General features: G+C 42.5%; 2 protein-coding genes across 3 annotated transcripts; both read right to left on the minus strand.

Moving 5' to 3' along the window:
* Window positions 1–1,143: 1,143 nt before the first annotated feature.
* On the minus strand, window positions 1,144–8,895 carry zftraf1 (zinc finger TRAF-type and ring finger containing 1). The gene is given in 8 exon segments (XM_006787755.3): window positions 1,144–3,076; window positions 3,079–3,207; window positions 3,210–3,243; window positions 4,276–4,454; window positions 4,617–4,828; window positions 5,803–5,946; window positions 6,624–6,718; window positions 7,759–8,895. Coding segments are annotated over 8 exon segments (1,125 nt in total). The 5' UTR covers window positions 8,047–8,895; the 3' UTR covers window positions 1,144–3,032.
* Window positions 8,896–9,717: 822 nt separating this feature from the next.
* Window positions 9,718–17,575, minus strand: dclk3 (doublecortin-like kinase 3). 2 transcript variants are annotated; one of them, XM_006787754.3, is made up of 7 exons: window positions 17,302–17,575; window positions 15,944–16,155; window positions 15,335–15,466; window positions 12,625–13,788; window positions 11,417–11,549; window positions 11,165–11,332; window positions 9,718–11,043 (listed from the first exon to the last, which is right to left on the minus strand). In XM_006787754.3, exons 1-7 carry the CDS (start codon window positions 17,366–17,368, stop codon window positions 10,331–10,333), a joined length of 2,589 nt encoding a protein of 862 aa, XP_006787817.2. In that variant the 5' UTR covers window positions 17,369–17,575; the 3' UTR covers window positions 9,718–10,330. The 2 variants fall into 2 exon arrangements, with proteins under 2 accessions (XP_006787817.2, XP_006787816.2); XM_006787753.3 differs by having other exon boundaries at window positions 12,625–13,821.
* Window positions 17,576–18,726: the final 1,151 nt, after the last annotated feature.

Below are 18,726 nucleotides of genomic sequence, written 5' to 3' on the forward strand. Positions count from 1 at the left end.
CCTCTGAACTCGATGATGATGATGATGATGATGATGATCATGCTAATGGCATTAGATAGAGCTGAGATGAGACGAGACACCAGGAAATAAAGCTCAGTGTAGGAGGACAGCCAAACGTACCACACACCCAGACATAAACAGTCTTGATCAGTGCGCTGTGGAAAAGTCCAGAGTTTAGAAATAAGAGACTGATGGCAAGCAAGTAAAGGATTTACATAAAGCATATTGATTGGTATGATCAATCAGGATATTGGCTTTTAGATCAAAAGGGCTAGGAGACTAAAATGATCATGCAGTAACAGAAGAGCAGCTTACAGGGCGCAAATTATACCATTTTTCACACGCTATTAAGCAAATGAAGGATTCCCAGCGTAAGACTTAGGCGCCCCCTCCTGTTTAAATACCCTCATTACACATCTTCAACAGTAAATTCTGTCTATTCAGGCCTTACAACAGCTGACTCTTACTCTTAGAAACCTGTGCAATAAAAAAGAGAATAGTGTTTGTTTTTACCTTAATCACAGAAGACAAATGTTATCATTTCATAATGTGGGAAAACAGCAAAATTATCAAAAACATTGTTAATTAAGTAATAAAACGGACAACTACTTATTTCAGCTTTGTAAATAATCGCAGCAAGAGCCGCTCCACTCTATTCAAGTGTCCCAGTAAATCAGTGGCACAGCAGCAGTGCCCTGAATGTGAAGCAGCTAAATGGGATTCAGCTGTCGTTTATTATTTTTACACCGGTGCTTTTCCTGCAGCATCAAGTCAAATAAACAAATCAGAACCCAACTAATTACAGCCCAGAAATCAAACTAGTTTTCACAGACACACAGCACTCCTCTTTTTAAGCCTTCAGACAGCTGACATCTCACTGTGATGTAGCCACTTTCATGCAGGCAATAACTACCAATGTGTTATTGTTCAGGAGCTGAACAAGCCATTTTGTACTCAAAGTTATTCATATTTCCCCCCCCCCCCCCCCTTTCAAATTCAATGAAACATATCCATCATCCACACCGGGCCTTAAAATTAAATTTAGCTTTCATCTCTGCGGTGCTGAATGCATAATTTATACGGGCTGACGCCTTCGCCGAGCCGGGCCTATTTTTTTGCCCCCAACATTCAGACACGCAGAAGCAGGTTCCATGATCTTTAATAAAAGGCACATGTACAGCCATAGTGAGATGAGTGAGTCCACTGGCATAGAGACAAAGCATTAAAACACAGAAATACAGGAAGTAGAGGTCAGGAGGAGAGAGATCTATCTGCTTTACAGTAGAATCTACTTAAGTAACGTTGCTTCGTTTTCCTTCAAGTAAGTCTAACACTAATATGTCACCATTGTTAAGTAAAACACCACCTCTCTCCACACACACAGACACGCACACATACGCACACCATCCATCACCACCTGAAGTCTGACCTTCAGAAAAAGCCTCTTGAGACGGCTGCTGATCTCTGAGCAGATGAATGAAGAAATCCTGATCGCCCTGAGACTCTCTGAGGCTAACCCTGCTGCACAGATTTGGGGTGCGAGGGGGGGATTGGGTGTAGAGACAACAGGAACTCACTCATGCTCCTGCTGAATCCCAGCACACACTTATACACTGTCCCTAGAAGTTCCTGTGTGTCAGTCAGTTTGTGGTAATTTATTTAAACCCAGTGTGATCTAGTTAAAACGCAAAGGCTCACCTGATTTATAACACAAACACACAAAAATAACAAAAACAACGAGTTAACTTAACACAAAAAAATCTCCAGAAATGTGCAATGAGAACTACACTGATCCTGTGATAATCCATCTGCTAGATGACATTTCATTTTAGAGATGCAAATAACAAATAAAGACGATAATTGACCAAAAATTAACTGACACAATGTGAACCCCTAGGGGACTTTTTTTTTTCTTTTTTTTTGGAGGGGGGGGGGGGGCTTTGAAGGTCTTGTGGTAGTCCTGCCTTGCTAGCAATGTCCTCTAAGCTTATACTGCTCACCTGGAGACACGTTTGCAAAGAATCTCACAGTTTGGATCTGTCTACACTCACTCACTCATGTATGCACTACACAGGTGGCCGTTCACACGCTAAAACCCAACTAAAGAAAGAAAAAATTCAGGGGTACTTAAATACTCGGGGTTAAGAGAAAATTAAAATGGTATTAGTGTTGAAGGTTAAATATAACCCCCAGCTGCAGGAATAAGTCGAAGAACTAAAACACATGCACGCAGCCAGGCCTTCTCTCCTCTTGATGAAATGCAGACCGGGGGGTGGTGGAGGTGGGATGATGAGCTTCACGGGGAAACTCAGGCGTACAGTGTGTAGAGGGAGGAGAAAAGACAACACAGATTAACACACACACTCCTTCACGTGCTCCAGCTCAGCAGAGTCGGTCGCTCTGTTTTCACATTATCACGCGTCTTTGGGACACCTGAACAGGTGAGCAGAGTTGCGGCTGCGCTCCGGGGTCCCCGCCACACAACTCTGTTTCCCTCTCACCCAGGCACACACACACACACACACATGCGCACACAACAGCTACACCTGTTTCGGTTGGTGTGTGTGCTACCTTTGGCTGTGGGTGTCAGGAACTGAAAGGTCATTCACGAACCACAGGTACACACCAACCATTTGGGAATTTTCCCCCGCCCCCTCCCGCTCCTCCACTACTGCCGACATTCCCACCCGTGCCTTCGCAGGCTCCACCCTCGCCATCACAATCTCATATCAATGCCCACCCATCTCTATAGCAACTCACAGCTTTCCCGGGCAAGGGGTCTCACTATCTTTTAAAAGCAAAAGGAGGTATGTGTAATTAGTGGTGTGTGTGTGTGTGTGTGTGTGTGTGTGTGTGTGTGTGTGTGTAGAAGCGTGTACCCTGTGTGAAGATGTGTGTTCATGTATTTGTTTTTGTGTTAAGAGGTATCAATGGTTCTGCGGTGTCTCTCTTTAATCATCACATCCTCTCTCTGACCCCTCACCCCCACCCCACCCCCTGCTCCATCTTCCTCCTCCTTCTCTCGCTCCTCTTTATTTTTGGACTTGGAAGATGAACAGGCGCAGGTTGATGTTTTGGCGGCCAGCAGTTTGTTGCACTCCACCGAGTCGGAGATGGGCAACGGGACGTAGTCGGTCTCGTTGGTGTCGTTGCTGAAGGAGTGGTGGTGGATAACCGGCTTGATCCACACATCGTCGTAGGGCCCTTCAATAGCAGGAAGGAGCACTCCAGGACCGAGTTTACCTGTGGAGACACATCCAGGTTAAAGCAGGGGCCGGCTCCAGCTCGTGAGCTCAAATTTTACAGTGAAAACTCATCTGAAAAGTTGCTTATTCTCGCCAACAGTCAGTTGGCGAGAATAAGCAACTTCAAAGTATCGCTGACATATACATTTATCATCAGAAATGCCCATGGGCTCTTCTATTACCTCGAATTTTCTTCTCCATAACTGAATTCCTCGCCCTCATAATGCAATAACTGGTGGTAATTTTAGATATTGCTGCTTTTTTCACAAAACAGAGAAAATATAAAAAAATGACACATAAAAACACTCTTGGTCTGTTCAGGCATGTCTCACTGTAACTGTAAAGGCAGCCATAATGCTGTGAAAATGTGCACATGTGTGGGGAGAAAAAAAGCCATTTTTTAAGCCTTATTTTATGAGACTGTATACATGCAATCCCAGTGACCGCTGACACTGAAGTTACCGCAGCTTCTCTGTGCATTCAGACAGGGGTCTTGGGGTTGTTAACCTGCCTTGGTTCTAACCTTTTGGTTAGTCTCTTCTAACCAAAAGTCTTTTAAAACTAAATAAATGTAGACTTCCCTTAAAGTTTTAAATAACGAGATCATTGTGTGTACAACCAATCCGCCTAAACCCGTAACGCTCTTTTCTTGGCTCTCATCTTTCAGAAACCATTTGAATTTTCTATATAGCCCAAAATGGTTGACGAGTTTCAGTAATGTAAAGCACACATGGTAACGTCTGTGTTCAAACAGAAGTACCTTGAGAATACTTTAATCTACCATGATAAACCAAATATCCCCTTAAGCTCTTCTTCTCTTCTTTCCAAACCTGTTTGAAATTTGTCTCTTGCACAAATGGTAAAAGAGTCCCGTTAGAGTCATGGTAACAGAGTTGATTATCTGTCTGTAAAGTCAGTTCCAGGACCTTAAGTGTCTCCAAACCTCTCCATTCAAACCACATCAGGCGGAGAGTGAAATCCAGCAAGCGTGAAGAAACCTAAAAATAAAGTAAGTGGGTAGCGAGTGTACCTTGCTCTTAAGGATGAGCTGGAAGGAGAGGGTACGCTTGCAGGAGAGGTTGGGGTTGCGCTCGGAGTCGTTCACGCGGGCCTTCAGCACCCACGTCTGGTTGAGGACAGTGAAGCGCGGCGTTTCATAGTACAGACGAGTGATGAAGTCATCAGTGCGGTACGGCCTGAACTGCACCTCTGGGTGGATACACAAATGCAGCATGAATTAGAAAGGAGGAGAAAGGCTGTGATGAGGACAAAGACTGAATTACAGGCACAGATATCACCAAACAATTTTATCCTCTTTTTTATTTTTATTTATTTATTTATTTGGGGGGGGGGGGGGGGGGGGGGGTTTACCTGTAAACCCAATCTTCTCGTAACACAGCAGGCTGAAGATGCTGTTGTACAGCTGCATGTCTCTGCGGTGGCTCTGGTCCATCTCTCCCAGTATTCCCATGAGTTCTGTTCCAGTCTTCGTGGGGTGCGAGCACTCACTCTCGTGTGCTGGTAGCTCATGAAAAGGACCCTGCCACGGGCAGCCGATCCTCTTGTACTTACACTGTGTCACCCTGGCAAGATAATGGTGGGGAAAGAGCTGAGCGCAAAGGAAGCAAAGGCGTGGGTGTACATAAACGACATCCTTTCCACAGGTCCTTTGTGATAAATGCGTGACACGTGTAGTGATTGGATGTTACAGTCACCAAAGGTATTAATTAATGTGCGCTGGGAACTAAAGAAAATTAATGCTGCACTAAAGATGAGACCCAACCACAAGGAATAAATGCATGTATTCATATTAGCTACATCCTTTATAGCGGTGCTTTTCAGCGAGAACATGTTGACGCGTGCTATTAGTAATGTGAAAGGTACTAGTTAGTCTCTGCAGCGAGGCACGGCTAATTGAAGCCATGCTTACATAAGTCAACCTTCTGACTGGAAAGTTTTGGCCTACGCGGACATTTAAAAAGGATTCCCAACAAAAACACCTGTAATCATGCACTGTAATTATGCCGTATTAAACCTCATATCTTAATGAGCAAACGGCCCCGAGAGTACGAGCCAACGTCAGCGCCTCCTCGCGGGAGACCGCCGTCATTTTCTGTGTGACCCGACCAGGGGAAAGAAAAAAAACAACGAAAAATAACACCTGGCGAAACGGCAGTCGTCATAGCAACACTCGCACAGATACCAGTATTCTAAGCAGGGTCACCTATCGCTATAGCAACAACCCCATAGGACATCATGAGGAGCCATGAGTATCACATACAAGATAATGCGCAGTCTGTAATCATGTTAGTGGTTTTTCTCCTCTGGAGTAGCTGCTTCACCACATTAACCCCGTGTGATCCTGCAGCGCGTCAACACACACACACACACTATCATGCTACTGTCACATGTCCGTATGTTTACTCTCCTGAGCCCACTTCATTTGATGCTTTTGGGGCCTTTTGTAAGAAAAGTGCCTGGAACTCATTTCTCACTTTCTCTGGCTACAAGTGCTGCAAAACTTGGAAAAACTGTCATTGTGTGTGTGTGTGTGTACCTGTCTTGGCACTCCTCTTTCTGGTGTCTCTCTAAGCTGGAGCGGGGGAACTGTTTTAGGCAGAAGGTACATTCTGTCGGCAGCTCACTGACAGCCTTCTCCACCGCGAGGTTCCTGCAGCACAGGTTCTTGCTGATCTCACACCTACACAACCAGGGAGAAAACGCATAAATCACACCTCAGGGCAGGGGTATATTTAAGATTTGAGGAATGTAGAATATACTGACGCAAAGTAAAGCCAAGAGCCACTGGGTACTATGTCTTTTGTTGCCAAGCGTACTATAAGGCTGAGTAAAACTAATTAAGGTGTTTTTGTGTTTGTGCAAAAAATTCAGATGTCAGACAAACATGCTTCAATAAACCTAATTAAAAATTCAACCGTGAGAATGTTTCTCTTACAAGAGGCCCAGTACTAACAAGCAAAAGATGAAATATAAAATATTAAGCAGCAAATGTCGCTGGTTATAGTTTTGTTTAGCATGTTTTCTAAACATTTGGATCTACTCCAGCAGCTTCTTCTCACTATAATGATTGTAGCTCCATAATAGCTGGGTACACAGGTGGCACTAAACTTTGTATGAACATTGTCACACATACAGCGATTATTAACATCTATATGTTTTCTTTTTTTAAATATTATAAATCCAAATTCTTTTGATCCTTATATATATTATATGTTTGTTTGATCATCTCCCTGCGAATGCGACGTTACATACCCCTTTGCGTTTCTTTCACATGTCACGTTTAATTTATGTCACCCTTAATCTTAACTTACTGGTCACCAAAATCGGGATACACTGGCATTTTATTTGCTGGTTTACCTGCAGTTGGGACATGTGGCCTGTTCCTCCTTCAGACGGGAATCAGCCAGAAGGTGGATAAAACAGCCAGCGCACATCAGGTGTCCATTGGTACACTAGTAGGACAAAAACAGGATGCTGACGGGTCAATCAGAAGGTCTGAGGAAAGCGATAAATTATCTAGGGATGTTGTTAAACAGGAAGAAACCTAGAGAATAAATATTGACTTAAATGTGTCAAATATTAATGAAATAACAGATCATATGTTACATGGGTTTATTTAAATAATAAACTGGAACAACTTATAAATATGAAAGAGTGGCCAGTTTAATTTATATTCATATTACAACAAATAATTTAGTGTAAAACCATTCAACACGTTTGCTTAAATGTTTGGTTATTTATAATTTTGGTTAAGTTGTAATACTGAATTGGCTATATCTGCTGAACAGGCTGTCTGCCTCTTTCTGTGAAATATCTGACAGATTATAACTCAAAGAAGAAACTATACAGAAAACCTTTTCTTTTTTTTTACATAAATGATGTCATTTTCTGTGTGAAACTGGGCTTAACAAACCTAACACAATATATCTGGATGCATGTGCAGAATATTATGTATTGAAAGAACATAGGGTTGTGTTTATATTACCAATAAATGTTAAAGATTAACACTGTGTAGTCAGGCATGCATGTAAATGCAGATGACTACCTGGACAATGATTGACTTAGCAAATGTGCTCCTTTGACATTGACAAGAGCAGTTTGGGGTCATTATGTAGAAAGCTGGGGTAAAGATCAAGGAAAGGACAAAAGATTATTCAGATTTAGGTTTTGGGAGTCTTATGAGGGGTATTATAGTATTATGGGTAGTATTATGTTATAAACTTGCGCCAGTACAGCTGACCACCTGGCCTGGTTGTGTCTGGTCTCTTGGCCTCATGGCTCAATCTGCTGTTGACACTTGGGGCCTTTGTCGGATCCAGTATCACTAAAAATAAATGGAGCTGGCCAACACATTCAACAGGTTGACAGTGGGGATTGAGGGTTGGGGACACATGGGCAACTTCTATTATGAGGTTGAGCTGGTGTGCTGATGTTTGTTTGGGGTTTTGGGGTGGGTGGAGGGGGCCAGATTTGTGATTGACAACATGTTTACCTGATATACAGACGCCTTGGGCAAGTCTAGGCACACGGTGCAGCACAGCACTGAGTACAGTCTCTCCTCCAGCTTCCCTGCCTCTCCCTCGGGTAATTTCACCCTCTTCTTGGGTGGCTCGTCTGGGTCTGGCTCGGGCCCTTCTCGACGTATCGCGACCTCCTCTTGCATGGCTGCGACCCCAGCGACAGCCTCCACAGCTACCCCCACGGCCCCGACCCCTAGGCCGGCCGAGGAGGAGCCAGGGGCGGCCGCAACGCCTACGTCTCGCTCTTCCAGTGAAGACATGACGGTGGCTTTCTTGAAAAGCCTGTTATGTACCTGCCGCGACCAGGCTGAGCCCGAAATACCTGCAGGTTAGCTCGGGGTTAGCTTACCACCTGTCAAGCTAACGGTCAGCTGACAGCAAGCTAACGTGAGCTATGCTAGCGCTTCGGCAGTCAGGAAGGAATGCGGGCTAACTTATTGTTAACGCGACCCTACATTCACAAACTTGTATCTTAACACGCCAATTAATGAATAATAACGAGAGCATGTGCACAATGTAATCACGACTATCTGATAAATTAAATGTCGACTTTTTTGGGGGGAGGGGGTGACTTACAGTGAGGCTAGCAGACTATGCGGCTAGCTACGTTGACAAAAACACAGCAGTCCTCTCCCTCTGCCCAGGCAGAACAAAAACAACCCGGGCTCTCTCAGCTGTTGGTGCCCTCTCTCGACGCCGTTACTCGCAATGACAGCGGCTTACAACACCAGCGGGCCCGGCTCGGCTGCTCCCTGCGTCCCTGCTCCGGTACCGGCTGACTGTCCGCGGGACTCACGGGACGTGTCGGTGATTAAAGCTGCTGCTGGAGACAGTTCCGTTGGGACTTGTCTCTCTAGCTACACAGCCATCTTTGTTTTTTTGGTTTTTTTCTCCTGTCCGTCTCCCCCCGACTTCACCCCACACAGCCTTTTACGACTCCAGGTCAATTTCGTTAATACTCAGACAGGTTCTCGATTGAGATTACTAGCAGAGACGCAGATATGAAAGTAAATATTTGTCTGTCTCTGCCAGGGCCTCTTATGCGCCAGTAACTACTATAGCACAGCCGTGAATGGGCTGACAGCGGAATGTTTTGTTGTGGCAGATGACTTGGGGTATTTAAAGAGTTTTTAAAGGCGCATGCGTAGTGTGCACCTGTGGGTCAGCGTATGGCAGGGCTTGAAAGGTGACTAAAACCTGATATGCGACGAAATTAGGGTACTACACCAAAGCACATATGCGCTATATAATTTAAACTGTATATATTATAATACCGTGATAACATATTTACTAATAAGACCGCTGTGTAACAAACAAATAAATATAACTTTTATCAAAACTTTTTGACTAAAATCACCTCGTTTCCGGTACTCTGGTACGCCGACTCGATGTTTATATCCCTGCTGCAATCTATCAAACCGGGTTCATCTGATGTTGCTTATTAACGATACATTAATTATTCAGCCCTAAACATGTAGTGCTCGAATAACTACTACTACGAGGCCATAAGCATTTATAAGTGTTTGCATGTCCTAGATATTTGTTTGAGGAGCACCAAGGGCTGGGAGGGTTTCATATGTAAAGGATGGGGGTCTTATGCCTGTGCTTTGGCTGCTTTGGGTGGGGTGGGCAGGATGTCAGAAGGTCAGCTGTTTGCAGTCAGGAGGGACAGATCTAACCACTCCCACTGGACACACAGATCTGCCTTATTTGGTCTGTGTGGAATGGCCTGCAGCCCCACTCAGCTATGTACACACACTTTACCCAGTAGCCCTATGTGCTCACCCTGTCCGCAGTGTTGGGCAATCTTCATTACTAGCTACTTGAGCTTACCACATACCCATTTGCCACAGATGGCTGTCTGTCATCACACAGGATCAGTAACATAAACTCAAATTTACAGAAGCTGGTTACACCTAACACACTGTATTGCCAACAGAATTTATTTGGACAAATAATATATAAATGTATGTATATTTTTATTTCATGAGCAGATAACAAACTAATGTTGCTAGATAAATAATGCCAAGACAGATTTCTAGGAAAGAACATCTAGTATAAAAGTATATCGAGTATAAAAGGAGGCTGGATCAGCTTCAGCTTACAGCTAAAAATAACTACTAAAACCAGTGGCATACATGACCTTTTACTCTCAAAGTTAACCATAATTTACATAAGAAAAAGAAAAAATACCAAAAATTTACTAAAAAATGCATTTTTAATGCACCAGCATGTAAAAAAATCAGAAACCGCGCTTCACTATTTTCCTTTCCATCCTTCTCTCACAGTATTGCACAGACAGTGCCTTGGTCATTACTCGGTCATTACACAACACGGTGATTAGTTTCTGATTGCAGGATAAATGGATTACATACATTTATGAGATGTATCCAGCCTCATTAATCCGACGATATTCATCCCCAGGAGAGTAAAAATCGCTTCATCTGCAGGCCATTGAAGGATTCAGCTGCCAAGAAATCAACAGTATTGAAATGAAATTAATGACCCTGATCTCATCACACAAATGGGAGATTGACAGTAACATCAGGACAGAGTTGGAGGGTGGGCGATGGTGGTGGCATGTGTGTCTGGTTTGTTATGGTTTTGCGGTGCAGAAGTTAAGTTCTGTTGATGCAGAGAGGAAGCAGGGGTGGAGGATGGGTTGGTTGGAGGTGTAGAACCTGTAGGTGTCTGCATTCTGGTCTGTTTTGCTTGTGTCTTAATCTGTGGTAGAAGTTCAGTTTCAGCTGCTGTGGGGGAATCAGGGTGATTGAATTTAGAGTTCAGCAGCTTTGGACTTGGACACTGTGTTTCTCGTCTATCTGTAGAGGCAGCCTCTGGTTTATGTTGACCAGTCGAGGCCTCTGAGGGTGTGTGCTCTCTGTCCTGTGGGGATACGTGGCTTGCCTCCACTAGATGTTGCTCTGCTGGTTTGTTCTTATCCTGTCCTCTTCCACTGCTTATTGCTGTTTGTCTCTCATCCTGTCTGCCCAGCTCCTTCAGTGCGTTCTCCTCATTGATGGCGCGTTTTCTTGTTTTGTCTGTCAGTGATTCTGCTGTGTTTGTTTTAGGTGGTTTCTGGACTGTTTCTGGTTTTCCTTCAGTGGCTTCTATGTCTCTTGGAGTTTTGTCTGTGAGCGCCCTCTGCTTGCAAGTTGAAGCCATTGCTTTCACCCAGGGATGCAGGAGGGTCTGCTCTGCTGTCAGCCTCACGGTGGGGTCCGGCTGAAGGAGAGCTCGGATGAGGCCTCTCGCTTCTACACACGAGTGCACACAGAGAAAAAACACGCAGTAAATATGTGTGTATATACACATGTTTGCTTTTACACTTTTACACGAGTACTTTTACTTTTACTTGTACACTTATACTTAACTCACCCTCTGATATGGGGTCCCAGTAGGGGGATGGAAAATTAAGCTGTGCCTGCTTTATTAGCTGGAACAGCTCTACCTGGTCACGATCACGACTGCGAAATGGGGGGAAGCCACACACCAGGATATAGAGAATCACACCCAGAGCCCAAACATCCACTGCTACACCATAACCTGACAGGCAAAAAACAAGTACAACTTTTCAGAATAACAAAACGCAACCCAAATTCAGACAGAGGAGTCACATAAAGTCCTCACCTGTCTCACAGAGGATCTCTGGGGCTACATATGTGGGTGTGCCACATATGGTGAAGACTGGCTCAGTTACAACCATGGCAAGACCAAAGTCTCCCAGCTTCAGCCGGCAGATGCCAGCAGCGACTTGCTCTATCTGAGAAAGGAAGTAGGTGAAATAAAACACAGACAGAGTGAGCCATGGAGGCAAAGTTGGGTTTGAATTTTTTGAGTCTTTGAGGTCATCAAAATATTTATCCCGTTGACATTTTTGTGCATCTTGGAGTTTAAAAAATAACTGCACTTTCTTACTCCACAGACATTATATATAATACTTGTATGATGATCTGACAGCACAGTTGTGTTGATGTGGCTGTTTTGGTTTATGAAGTCAGAGAGTGTGTCAAACTCGAGTGTTGGTGGGAGAAAAATTTGAAGAATAGCTGCTATAATCTAAAGTCATTTTGTGGCAGTTTTCCTTCTAACCTCAGTTTGTGTAGCGTACTTCAAAGTTCAGTTCTAGGCTCAGTCTTATCTGCTAGACTTAAGATTACTAGACACATAAAGGATCTCAACTACCATCTGCTTTTAGCAGTGTTTTTTTTTTAAATTTATATTTATCTCTGTTTATTCATTATTATTAAACTGTATCTATTTGCTTTGGGTTTTTTAAAAAAAATTGTATTCTAACCACAAATCTAGAAAGGTATTAGTTTAACAAATGTTACTTAACATGATGGGCATGCAACAAAACTACGACCGAACTGTTTTTATTTAATCAAAAATATACTTTGTACTTTTATTTGATGTTATGTTTTGCTGTGTGCATGCATGTGTTTTGTTGCAGAAGTATCCTTTCATTTGAGTTATTTTCATTTTGTTTTAGCACGCATGTATTGTGTCACACACTTGCCAACTCAACTATGCACTGCTTTAAACCACTGATATTGACTTATGTTAGGTTTTATGGCGTGGGTGTCTCATTGGTGTAGTTGTGAAACATAAATAACATGAGAAGGCAGACGTCTGTTAACTAAGTTAACAAAGTGTTTTTGCCAGGGGGTCCAATTGTGTTAATGTTTGTTGTCACCCTGCAAAAGGACCCTTTTTAAGCCAGGGAAAACCGTGAATAGTATTATGTTAAAATGAAAAAAGAAGCTTGATTATCATTTTTTACACACAAGAACTTGAGAACCCAACAATCATTCTCACTAATCTACCCTGAAACCCACCAGGAGGTTCTCTGGCTTGAGGTCTCTGTGGACGATGCTCTTGCAGTGGATATAATTCAGAGCTTCACTCACATCTGACACCATCAGTCCTGCCTCTGCCTCTGAAAACTTTCCCTGGTCACTGATGGCCTCAAACAGATCCCCTCCACTCACCAGCTCCATCACCAGATAGGAGTGAGTGTTTGTGTGGTGGTGAGCGAACAGCCTCACTATGCGAGGGTGACGCAGACTCCCCAGGAGACTCAGCTCATTCTGCATCATGTGCTCTCGACCAATCAGTTTGGTCCGCTCTACTATTTTGATGGCGAGGGTTTGACCATTGTCACGACGGCGGCACTCTCGCACCACCGCAAAGTTCCCGTCTCCAACCACACGTCCAAATTCGTAGCATTGCTCGATGTCTGTCAGGGTGACGTCTCTGCCATCGGTGGGGGGGTCAGAGGTTTCTTTATTCTGTGATTCTTTAAGAGCTTCACCAATATCTGGAGCTGCACTTAAAAGCCGTATTTGAATATGGCTCTTCTCCTCATCTCTGCTGATTGGTCGAGGAGATGAAGGGTTATTATAAATATCCGGCTTTTTTGCCTCCTGCTCTTTTTGCCTCTTTGACACAGGAGGAAGTGGGACCCTCGCTGATAGCACACTGATCGGTTGAGGACTCTGATGTTTAAGTCTTCTCACTAAGCAGTTTTCACAAAGTGTAGGAGATGGTATGTCTGCATTTCTTGGAACCTCTTCATGTTTAAAAGGATCAATCAGAGAAGGCTGATGCACTCTGACTCCTCCCCTCACATTTAGCCTCTGCAGGTGGTTGGGAAGGTGAACAGATTTTCTGCATGAATTCTTTTTATGAAACTTCTGTGTCTCAGAATTATATTTGTCTGCCTCATGTGTGTCTGTATGTTGAGATGTGTGAGTATTAGTATAAGGCTTGGCATGTGTATTTGTGTCTTGGCGTGTCTCTTGGTTAGTCCCACTGCTGTCGGTCCCTTCGCTGTACCCACTGTCAGCCTTGGCTGCTTTATCTGGCGGTGGCCTTAGTCTCTTCTCCCAGGCCCGCAGCGCACTTGATCGGTAATGTGAATGTTCTGGAAATAATTCCTCCAAAGCTTCCTGCACACTGCTCAACTCAGGACGAGCCTTACCAACAGCCAGGAAGGCGACCTCCCCTCGGAAAAAATCACACACACCCTTAACCTGTGATAGACAGAGACAGTGGTGAAAAAAACACACTCACAGACATCAGATCTGCAGCAAAAATTATATCAATTTCATAATGCTGCTAAAATGTTTATATTTAATATAAAATCATGTTTTTCTTTTTGATCTTTTCCACCTCTTTTAATTTCATGTACTGTGATTATGTGGCTGTAGCAACCTATATTAAAATGCTCTCGCTAATTATAAAAGCAAAGTAAATCGATTTTGTGCAATGATTTATTTGTCTGAGAAAGCCATTCTTCTCCTCAAATATATTATCAAGGTGCATTATTTTGCTCAACATTGTACAGAGCAAACTGTGAGGGATGCTTCTAAGATTAAACCTGTGAAAAATGTGCAACTTATTGTGAAAAGAAAACATTGAATATCTTTTATTCTTAGCTAAGTTTATATTGGTTCATTTGTCAGTCAGTTGTGGAGTACAGCAAAGCCTAACATGGTCTTGAAGACCTGGAACCCCTAGTCCCAGTCTTTGTCACTGTTTTCTACCCATTCAAATTAAAATAAAATATTTGCATTACCCTAAAATACCAGGGTACATACACACCATACTGCTTTATGTCCAAATATGTTTTCTCTGTGTCCAAATCAGAGCATTTAAAACATTTTTGAACACAAAAGAAAAAAAACAACAACTGTGCACCTTGCACAGGTTCTAAATGGGGTTTTATAGTTGCACATTTCCCCCTCAGTCTGGAAGTCCAAAATATGTGCTAAATATAAATAAAATTCATATGAGATGATTTGCAAATCTCAGAGCCTTATACAGTATTTTATTAACAGATCTTTTTTTAAATTTGATAGCAGCAACGCATCTCAAAAGTTGGAAAACTAAGTGGTACTAAAAAGGAACAGCCAGAGGAATAATTTAGAACTTTAGGTTAATTGTGATCTGGTCAGTAACATGATTGGGTATAATAAGAGCATCGTAGAGAGGCGGAGTTTCTCAGAAGTGAAGATGGGCAGAGGCTCACCCATCTGTAACAAAAAGTATTAACAAATTACAGAAGAATTTCAGAACAATGTAAAAACACATCATTATCAAATAGTAAAAATTAGCCTAAAAATATAAACTATAACTTTGAATATCCAAACATCTACAGTGCATAACATCGTCAAAAAATTCAGAGAGAAATTCTGGAAAAATCTCTGTGTGCAAGAGGCAAGGCAAAAAAAAAAAAAAATCAGTGTTGGATGTCTTTGATCTTAAAAAATGGTACATTTTCTGAGTTAAAACATTTTATATATTTTCAATGCTCTACTGTAAATAAATGTTCGGTTTATAAAATATGCAAGTCGTTCCATTCTGTTTTTATTTACATTTTACACAGTTTCCCAGCTTTTTCCGAATTGAGGTTGGAGTAAATGACCACAACTCTCTACATTGAACTGTATACTGAATGTGTGGGGTGCAGGAGGTTTATAGGGGCCTTCTGCACATTTTTGCCTGCTCCTTTTTCAAGTTAATCTGGTCATGGTTGGGCCTCACCTCTCGTGCATGAGTTGTGTAAAGACGTGTGACTCTGGCTCTATGCCAGCGAGGAAATCCCAGTGCCTCTGAGATATCCAACAGCAGTTGCTCAAAGGACACCACACCCCTGCGGTTCAACAATACTGTTACCTTGCAAGCCCAGAGACAAAAATCACTGTTAGGTTAGGAAATTCATCCCATCTAAATTGTATTCTTAGAAATTGAAAACATCAAATCATCACTTTTAGAAGGGATTTATAAATTATCAATACTGTCTTTAAAGTGGTTAATAAATCAGGTTGATTCTAAGCTATTAATAAGAATCACTTTTAGAGTGTCCCTTCTTTTCTTCTACTAACACTTTATCTTATTGGGTCTTCTCTTCATTAGATAAACATCTCCAGTGGACTGTATGAGCACTTCTGATGAAGAGTTGCCATGAATCAAGCCATCATTGTGTTGCATTATTATCAAATAGAAAGCATTAAAGTCACCACAGGGGATTTTTTGATATCGTTTTAATCCAAAAATGGTTGTAATAACATGTCTCATAAGTAGTCTGTGAGGCACTAGTAAGATTGTGCCTTATTTTAAAGAGCTACCACAAACAGTCAACATTTAGCTCACCTTCCGTAGTGTGTTTTGGCTACATGGGCGGACAATGGTGACCAGATGAGGCCGCTCAGCGCTCTCCTCTGCATGCCGGGTGTGGAATAGGGGGAGGAGAGGAGGAGGTGGAGGAAGAAAGTGGGACCTGCGAGCATGTGCTGCAGGATGAGGGTGAATGGGCCAGGGCTGGGGGACCCCAACTGGACGTTTCGACATGGGTACAGAAGGACCTGAAGCAAAGGGAGGGGTAGAGGAACAAACACGGAAACCAAGTTGGATTTATGAATGTGTGCTATAACGCTGAGTGAAGTTGACATGGCTGGTAGATCTCTTCTAGACTTGTATACAATAGAAACTCATAAGTAACACAACACCCGCTCCTCATCCTGTGAGCCTGTGTGAGTGTGAAAGCAAATCCGGCTGATCAGATTTGAGTGTTTTCCATCCTACAGAGTCCAAAGGCCATTTGAGATTCCTCAAGCACCTTGCCCGTCGGCTGAATTATTTAGGCTTCCTTAAGTCATGAAAAGCCGTTACAGATATACACACGCCCACACCAACAAAAGCTTGTGTGACCTATTTAGGGCTCAGCAAAATCTGCATGATTAATGAATCATTAGAGACCCACACAGCATCTTTGACATTTCACTTTCTGGCACTGCGGTGAGACAGAGAGATGTTATCCATTCACTCGGCAGGGCTGTGGGTTTTATGTTTTGTCTCCAGACAAAGCACAACGGACAAAAACACAAGACCTTACCTTCAACGTGAGCAGCCCCCCCCCCCCCCCTTAATGTGAGCAAACACACACACTCACATTCACACACAAAAGCTTTTCAGAGTGGACACAGAAAAACACTCATGTCCTTCAGCTCAAACATCCCATAAAGAGCCAGCTGTGACCAGTCAAAGACTGAATCAGCCTTTTTTCTGTGTGTGTGTGTGTGTGTGTGTGTGTGTGTGTGTGCGTGTGTGTGTTTGTGTGTGTTTTGAGGTTAGGCCATATATATTGTGAGGTTAACTATTTTTCATGTCCTTTGCGGGCTAGCCTTTTTCAAAAGAGCCATTTTAGCATGACATTATAACACAAGTGTTACTAATCTCATTAATTAAGCCCCAAATATATGAGGATATGAATATCAGAGACCATTAATATCACAATTAACATAAAAACATTTTCTAAAGCTTACCTCGTGTCAGAATGGTTTCTATGAAAAGGGTCTTTAAGATTTTAGTTAAATATTATTTGTATTCTTTTAGTAGCTAAACGCGAATGTTTCCCACCTACTTTTGTAGTTCAAAATTTTAGCTGAGACACTCAGTTTTAAATGATTTTAGCTGCACGTAAACTCGATTCAGCCCGACCAAAGACTCACCTGACAATCTTAATTTAGCGTTACGCCCCTCTTCGCATCCATACCGTGCTTTCTGTGAGGGAGTCATGTCTTTCGAAACAATAACTAATTATAATTTAACAAAAAACAAAACAAAGAACACAGCGAATTAAATTAAAACACAAATGATAAAAATATATTCAAAAACCAGCGACTCTTATTTCTTGCGCGGTTATATTTCCTCCATGAGCTACTGCTGTCATACCGCCTCTTAGCTTTCACGTAAAGTAACGGGATGCTCTGAGAGCGGGCCCTGTAGCTACTGTGGTTGCTATGGATACAGGTAAAGTTGAACGGATGGAGAGGGAAAAACACCGGAAGCTCAGCGAGTTTGACGTCAAAATAAAATACTTTGAATCAGTGAACATTGTGTTGTATCTAGATGTGTGTGTCTCCCGAACTTGATACTTAAAAAAAATCCACACATATTTATCACGGCAATTAATTACTCTACTGACATACTTTAAACAAACTAATAGCTCGAGATGGCTAACGATTGTAGCGGGCGCGTGGCTTTATTTTGAGCATTTTTACCGGAAGTATCCAGTTTTGTCTTCAAGACTTGACACCGAGTATTATTGATTTCTTTGAACAGAGTAGACTGATTCTACAGCATACATCTTTGATGACTTTGAAAAGCAAGAATTGGGTTCACGGGTTTGAATTTATTTTGGAATTTCTCTAATCCACACAGGCTCAAATATATACATAAACCTCCACATGTATTTGTGTGTGTGTGTGTGTGTGTGTGTGTGTGTGTGTGTGTGTGTGTGTGTGTGTGTGTGTGTGTGTGTGTGTGTGTGTGTGTGTGTGTGTGTGTGTGTGTGTGTGTGCCTTAGCAACTTGCACCTAACCTCAGGGGTGAGTTTGGGATCATCAAGGGTTGAAACCCAGACACATTTCTGACAGGCCAACAAAATAGTTAATCTTTTTTCAGATTCATATTTTAACCTTAGATTCAGGCCTATATTTTCTCTTAAAAAGTCTACCTGTAAGTGATTGTCGCTATTTTATTTATTTCGCAATATTTCCCACAGTCCAGAGACTTTCATGTTTAATTTGATTAAGGTTAAATGGTGATTCTAAATTGGCCAGAGTGTGAATCTCTGCGTTAACCCTGTGATAGATTGGCAACCTGTGCAGAATGTACCACCTCTTGCCCTATGACAGCTGGGATAGGCTCCAGCTTCAGCCATGACCTTGAACTGGATAAGTGGAAGAAAATGGATGGATAGATAGGATTTGGTTGATCTAGTGGTTAAAAACACAGCATGGGCTTTATTGCTGGTTTAAATCCACATCAGCGGCATTCACTGTATGCCATTGCGCTCTCTTTTGCCCTTGTTTTCTTACTTTACTCTTTGTATATTTGGATTGTCAGTCCTAGAAGATGATGACTTCATGGCT

This window comes from Neolamprologus brichardi, chromosome 22 (assembly GCF_056152115.1).
Source record: "Neolamprologus brichardi isolate AB-2024 chromosome 22, ASM5615211v1, whole genome shotgun sequence".
Lineage (NCBI taxonomy): Eukaryota > Metazoa > Chordata > Actinopteri > Cichliformes > Cichlidae > Neolamprologus > Neolamprologus brichardi.